Consider the following 6517-nt stretch of genomic DNA (forward strand, 5'->3'; position numbering starts at 1 on the left):
CTTACAACTTTTATTGGAAACATTTTTCTCTAAAATGTTCCCCCGCCGAGTTTTCTTGCCGTTGCCGAACTTATGGGACACACTGTATATGTATTTATTTATTAGTATTTTCATTAAAGGTTTGCAGGTAACAAATGTACTATCAGAGATGTAGCAAGCAGATTTGGTATGGCGGAGTCTACATTTCATGCTGTTTCTGATAATATTATGGATTTTTTAAATAGCATAGCAGGATCTATAATAAAATTTCCTGAAACCATTGAAGAAAAGACAGAAATTTCCAGACAATTTGAAAATGTAAATATAACAAACAAATATTTCTATGAAATATATGTTTAAAATATTTTCAACAAGAACTTATTAAAATAAAAAAAATTTGAGGGTCTCGTTAGCGCACGGTGCGATAACACATATCCACTTATATCAATCGATGCTTAGGATTTTTTCCGTCCAACCATCAATTAGAAAATTTTACATTAAATTAGTCAATCATCGATGTGGGCTATCGGATTCCACCCAAGAAAACATACCATTCATTGCTACTAGTTACAATACATGTTATGCAGAAATCACACCGCGTCGGATATCCGACGTACGATGTCCGATATCCAATAGGAAACCAGCTTTTCAATAGAGAATTCAATTCTTTATTGGAAAGCTGTTCTCCTATTGGATATCGGACGTCGTATGTACATCGAACATCGGACTCGATGTGAAACCTGCATTATAGAAAAATATTTTCCTATTTGATTCTGATTTGTTGAACAGCTAGTAGATGGACACTATTTAATTAATGAATATTTCAGTAGAATTAATAACTATTAACATTTTCTCAATCACTTTTAATATCAAATATAATTCGCAGATATAATTTTGCAGATCAATGGTTTTCCTGGAATTATTGGATGTATTGATGGTACTTACATTACAATACGTACACCTGCTCACAAAATCAAGTCAACATATGTAAACCGACATGATATGCCTTCTTTAACGCTTCAAGCAATATGTGATGCAAAGAAGAGATTTCTTGATGTTTTCACAGGGACATCTTCGAAAATTCACGATGCACGTGTATTCAATTTATCTTTCATAAAAACTATGTTGCCGAATATATGTGGGAATGAATGGCATATATTAGGCGATGCTGCCTATCCTCTAACAAAATACCTTATTACTCCTTATAGAGACTATGGAAATTTAACGGAAGAGCAACGAAATTTCAATTATAAATTTTCTGTTTGTCGAGTAAAAATAGAAAATGCTTTTGGTTTATTAAAAGCACGATTCAGACAACTGATTAGATTAGACTTTCACACAGTTCAACGTAGCTGTAAATTTATTATAGCTTGTTGTACATTACATAATTTGTGTATTTCTTATGACGATAATGTAGACGATTTTTTTGAGGAAGTTGATGAACACTTTCAGAACAATGACAATTATTTCGAAGAAGATTACAGAAACGAAGATAGAGCTGCCGGTGAGGAAAAACGAAATTTTTTGTGCCACATATTAAATTAATGTAATACTAACGTAAATAATATAGTATGTAAATGTAGTTCTTAAGTTTATAGATATATAGTTTTTTTTTTAATATATGAGCATACTATGAACAATAATATAGCTTATAACTTTTTATTTAAACCATAGTATTTAATCAACCATCTATTTAACATTGTATTATTTAGTTGCACATTTGTAAAACTAAATACATGGTAATAAAAAAATATGTTATTGATACAGCATTATTACACTCTTAATAATAATATACATATAGAGACATTAAGATATAATCAAAATACAAATATAGTAACACAATATTGAACATGTAAATTACATATCTATATTGCACAGTGTGTTCTTAAAACATAAATAATAACAAAATAAGAAAGTTGCGTTATCACACAATGCAGCATATAAACAAATCTTTATATTAAACATTAAGAAAATTATAATACATTTATTTAATATCAAATTAAAAAGATAAATAGATACGATCTTATTACATGTTTTTCCTATTTTATAAACATAAATCTTTGTCTTTACATTATATTATATCGTATTTTTATACGCGTTATGAAAAAAACATAAAGAAAACTCCTAATATCTACTATAAAAATACTGATATAAATATCCTTTGTAATATATGAAATGTGTCTTTCAAGAATCCTTATGAACATTTTCTTTTTCGAGAAAACTTTTTAACAAACTCATTTTCTCCTCGTGTCGTTCCTGTCTTTTAGATTCTTTTTCTTTATGCATCTCAATTAGAGTTTCAAGTAAGCTACTTTTACTTTTCTTCTTTTTTACTGTTTTGGATGCTTCTGACAAATTAGTATTTTTAACATTAAATACAACATTACTTGCACTTTGTAATATCTCTGGTTCTATACTGTCATCTTTGGCAGCAATTTGTTTAAGTTCATTTTCAAAACTTACTTTCACTCTTTTTGATCCGGAAGTACTATTATTTTTATCACAAAGACGTTTTCTTCTCATAATTGTTTTGTAACGATTTTCGCATTGTATATATGTTTTGTATATGCCTAAAACTGTTTCTACATTTTTTGAGATCTCTATCCACATTATTTTCTTATTTTTAAATTTTTTCATCGGGCCAACTGATTGTAAATACTCAGAATATTTATTTAATATGAATCTGGTGCTTTCCTCTGTCCACTCGTCAACATTTTGTACAGTATGTGCATCCAACTTGTCATTTATATTTGGAGATTCTTCTGTTCTCTTCTCGTACAAATTAAAGTTGTCAGGAATTTCATAGCCTGCTTCAAGCAATTGTTTCTTGTCCATCATAATTATGTTCAAACCTATGTACAAATTAAATTTATATAATGTATTAATAATTATGTTTAAACCTATGTATATACGAATAAAATCTATATATTAAATATTGTAAATATCATATTCTCTTTATATATATATACCCAGTAAACACCAAGTAACAGTAACATAACCTCAATGTTACAATTTGTCACTCAAGAATATAACTATTATATGACACACGCGTTATATAACAGTTTTATTGTTGAGTAGGAAATTGTAACATTGAGGTTATGTTACTGTTACTTGGTGTTTACTGGGTGTGTATATATATATATATATATATATATATATATATATATATATATATATATATATTTATATAATTATATTGGATATATTTTAATATTAAAAATTTTAAAGATTGAGCGTAAAAATATTAAATATAATGTTAAAAATTTTTTTTAAATATCATGTTACCTGCTTCATTTTCAACTTCATATAAAATATTATTCATGTCCTGTATAACTTCATTATTTTCGTTTAATATAAATCTTTTGAATGTTACACTCATATTGTATGATTATATTACTTATAACACCGCACCGTCTCAGTTCGCTTGTCACGAGTGAAATGTTGGAGGATCGAAGTGTTACATGCATTTGGTGTTGCGCCGAGAAATGTTAATTCTCACCAGACCTAGTGTTGCACTCATATCGTTCGGTGCAACACTAGTTCAGAGTCAGTGCGAACCGACCGAATTCACTATAAGTTACGGCCATCATAAACCAGTTTGTACTTTAATTTATTGTGCACCAATGTGCACCAGTTCACATAAAGTTCGTGTCGCATGCCCTAACGTACTCCTACTCGCACCAACGCATTCTGATTGGTTACGTCACAACGCGGACCAATCAGAGTGCGTTGGAGAGAGTAGAAGCACGTTGGGGCATGCGACTCGAACAAACCTATAGTTCAACTAAAAAGAACAGACTTTTGGTGTCAGTCAAAACGCTGGTGTGGCCGCTCTCTCTGGCTTCTTTCTAATGTTAATTGTATCTAATCAAACGATGGGTGATACAAACAAACATTCGCAAAAACTTCAATCGAACGAGGAAGTTATAAAGGAGATCACTAAAGATCTTGAAAATTCTTGTCTCAATTCAGACAAAAACACGGCGGAAAATATTACTTCAAATTTAGATACAAACAATACAAATGTAACTGCTGATTCATGGGATATCACAGATAAGGAGCACGATGGGAGTAATAGCAATAACACACAAAATACAGATGTCTTGGAGGATGTAGACGAAGAGCTTCTTAAAGATAGAGAAATAAATCTTACAGAAACTGAGAAAGAGGTATACATTGTGAAATATTTCTGTATAATTGTTGAACACGTTATGTTGCATTCTTTGACTATCTTTATAGGCATTAAAAGATGAAGCAGAAAGATTAAAAAATATAGGAAATGTCTTATTCAAAGATGGTGAATATGTTCACGCCATATCGCTATATACTCAAGGATTGCAAACTTGTTCTTTAGCATATGATAAAGAAAGATCTATATTATATGCTAATAGAGCAGCGGCAAAAACAAAGTGCCAGGTAACTTAAAAATATATTGAAATTCTGAAGATTTATAATTTATGGTCATATTGTATGTTAATAAGTAATTCTTTTTAGATTGACAAAAATTCAGCAATATCTGATTGTACAAAAGCCATTGAATTGAATTCTAGCTATATAAAGGCTTATATAAGGCGGGCACAATTATATGAAGAGACAGATAAGTTAGATGAAGCATTGGAGGATTTTAACAAAGTTTTGACTTTTGACCCCAGCCATACAGAAGCTAATCATGCAGTCAGGGTATGATCATCAATTATTTACAGCAGAATAGATAATTCTGAAGTATGATTACCTATAATGCATTAAATTGTCCTTCAATTTATGAAATTTTCTTTTTCAGAGGTTACCACCATTAATTGAAGAAAGAAATGAAAAATTGAAGGCAGAAATGTTAAGTAAACTTAAGGATTTAGGAAATATGGTGTTGAAACCTTTCGGTCTTTCCACAAACAACTTTGAACTGCAGCAGGATCCTAATAGTGGTGGTTATTCTGTAAAGTTTAATCAGAATCCTAGATAAGCTAGTAGAAATGTGCATATATATAAAAAAGTTGCTATAAAAACTAAGATATATTTATACATATGAAATGAATCCTATTATTGGAATTTCATTTCTGTTTAGCCATAATAAAATGTTAATGAAATATCTGTGCACAAACTAGTTAAAATTATCTAAACTGATCTTCCCATTAGATTTTATGTTCTGAAATTACTTTCATAATTACACAACAAAAAAAATTGAAAACATTGTCAATTGTTTAACCAGTGTTGACATTTCTTATAGATTTTTGTTCACAAAAAACAATGTTGCTAATTATTCCATTACGTCACATTTTAAAGTTAATTTGAAGTTTAAAGTGAGAAATAAAGAAAAAAATATATAATAAATAGTTTATCATCAATGAAACAATAAATAAGTAAATATTTACCTATTTTGCATATTATAATTTCTTGTTAGCAAAGGAAGAAAAGTTTCAGAAGTAGCAAGAAAACTTGTTAAAAATATAGTAATTTTAGATAAATATAGTGAAATTAGAAAAGTAGACATTTTTTCATGTTTGAGAAGATTAGAGAAAATAAATAGTCGGGTTTTAATGTTATGGGTTCTGTCTTCTTTGTCATAAAATATCTTTGAAATTTTACTACAAATATGTAAAAAAATTATAATCCTAAAATGTTTAATAAAACAATTTTTGTAATAAGAGATTTAATAAAACACGCGCGCGCGCATGTTTTATTAAATTTTAATATAAAATTCTGAAGTAAAATGATGTATAAATATAAAAATTTGAAAGTAATTTATCTAAAAAAAAAATTTGAGAACTTTTTTCCACATACTGAAACTTTTTTCCACATACTGAAATTTAATAAAAACGTCTTTTATTATAAAAAAAAATTGTATTATCAGCCAATTTAGAATTGTATTTTTTTTTTTTAAATACTTTCAGTAAAAAGGATATTGTTACTAAGAAAACAGGATCTATAATATTGAAATCCTACTATTCACCTTTACTAAAAAGTTTTACCAAATATGAAAAAAAAAATTTCTTTTTTATGTATTATATCTTTAATAAATAATTTTTTTTGCTACTTATAAGACGATTTTTTATTTTTTTCTAATAAAGAATCAGTGTGTAAATCAAAACATTTATCTATTATTTTATTGACGGTGCACAATTTATTATACATATTTTTCCTTTAAATTGCTCATATTTCAATATAAAACTAAAATTAATTTTAAAACGTGATGACGTGATGGGGAAATTTGGTCAACAGCATTGTTTGTTGTGAGCGAAAATCTACAAAAAAACATTCCATTAGAATTACATAATAAAAAATTTTTCGGCTTGTATTGTTTTCATTCTCACATGTAACAACGCAATTAAACGCTATGAAACGTCCTTTTATCGCTTAGATTAATCAAAGTTTAACGAGCATCATATGTGGTGAATCGTAATATCTCACATTTCATTATATTTGGCACTGATGCACTAGGCACTAGGTTGTATATAGCTCAAAAGCTTAATAATATAAAGTTATATATATATATATATATATATATATATATATATATATATATATATATATATATATATAC

The 6517-nt window shown here is 28.1% G+C and overlaps 3 protein-coding genes across 3 annotated transcripts; 2 read left to right on the plus strand and 1 right to left on the minus strand.

Annotated features, from left to right (window-relative positions):
* Positions 1-55: 55 nt before the first annotated feature.
* On the plus strand, positions 56-1556 carry LOC116846179 (putative nuclease HARBI1). Its single transcript, XM_032819708.1, has 2 exons — positions 56-297; positions 880-1556. Exons 1-2 carry the CDS (start codon positions 169-171, stop codon positions 1522-1524), a joined length of 774 nt encoding a protein of 257 aa, XP_032675599.1. The 5' UTR covers positions 56-168; the 3' UTR covers positions 1525-1556.
* LOC116846178 lies at positions 1322-3522 on the minus strand. The gene is made up of 2 exons (XM_032819707.1): positions 3265-3522; positions 1322-2831 (listed from the first exon to the last, which is right to left on the minus strand). Exons 1-2 carry the CDS (start codon positions 3356-3358, stop codon positions 2164-2166), a joined length of 762 nt encoding a protein of 253 aa, XP_032675598.1. The 5' UTR covers positions 3359-3522; the 3' UTR covers positions 1322-2163.
* Positions 3523-3764: 242 nt separating this feature from the next.
* Positions 3765-5071, plus strand: LOC116846177 (tetratricopeptide repeat protein 1). The gene is made up of 4 exons (XM_032819706.1): positions 3765-4148; positions 4219-4395; positions 4474-4659; positions 4760-5071. Exons 1-4 carry the CDS (start codon positions 3831-3833, stop codon positions 4937-4939), a joined length of 861 nt encoding a protein of 286 aa, XP_032675597.1. The 5' UTR covers positions 3765-3830; the 3' UTR covers positions 4940-5071.
* Positions 5072-6517: the final 1446 nt, after the last annotated feature.

Source organism: Odontomachus brunneus, unplaced genomic scaffold (assembly GCF_010583005.1).
Source record: "Odontomachus brunneus isolate Ranch 3 - 2012 unplaced genomic scaffold, Obru_v1 Obru_scaffold_061, whole genome shotgun sequence".
Classification (NCBI taxonomy): domain Eukaryota; kingdom Metazoa; phylum Arthropoda; class Insecta; order Hymenoptera; family Formicidae; genus Odontomachus; species Odontomachus brunneus.

Bases quoted from the DNA above. Each gene is read 5' to 3' on its own strand.
- LOC116846179 (XM_032819708.1), top strand. From the start codon at position 169: ATGGCGGAGTCTACATTTCATGCTGTTTCTGATAATATTATGGATTTT. The intron at 298-879 runs GTAAATATAACA...ATAATTTTGCAG, and splicing joins TTTCCAGACAATTTGAAAAT to ATCAATGGTTTTCCTGGAAT.
- LOC116846178 (XM_032819707.1), bottom strand. From the start codon at position 3,358: ATGAGTGTAACATTCAAAAGATTTATATTAAACGAAAATAATGAAGTT. The intron at 2,832-3,264 runs GTAACATGATAT...ATTTGTACATAG, and splicing joins TGAAGTTGAAAATGAAGCAG to GTTTGAACATAATTATGATG.
- LOC116846177 (XM_032819706.1), top strand. From the start codon at position 3,831: ATGTTAATTGTATCTAATCAAACGATGGGTGATACAAACAAACATTCG. The intron at 4,396-4,473 runs GTAACTTAAAAA...AATTCTTTTTAG, and splicing joins CGGCAAAAACAAAGTGCCAG to ATTGACAAAAATTCAGCAAT. The intron at 4,660-4,759 runs GTATGATCATCA...TTTCTTTTTCAG, and splicing joins AAGCTAATCATGCAGTCAGG to AGGTTACCACCATTAATTGA.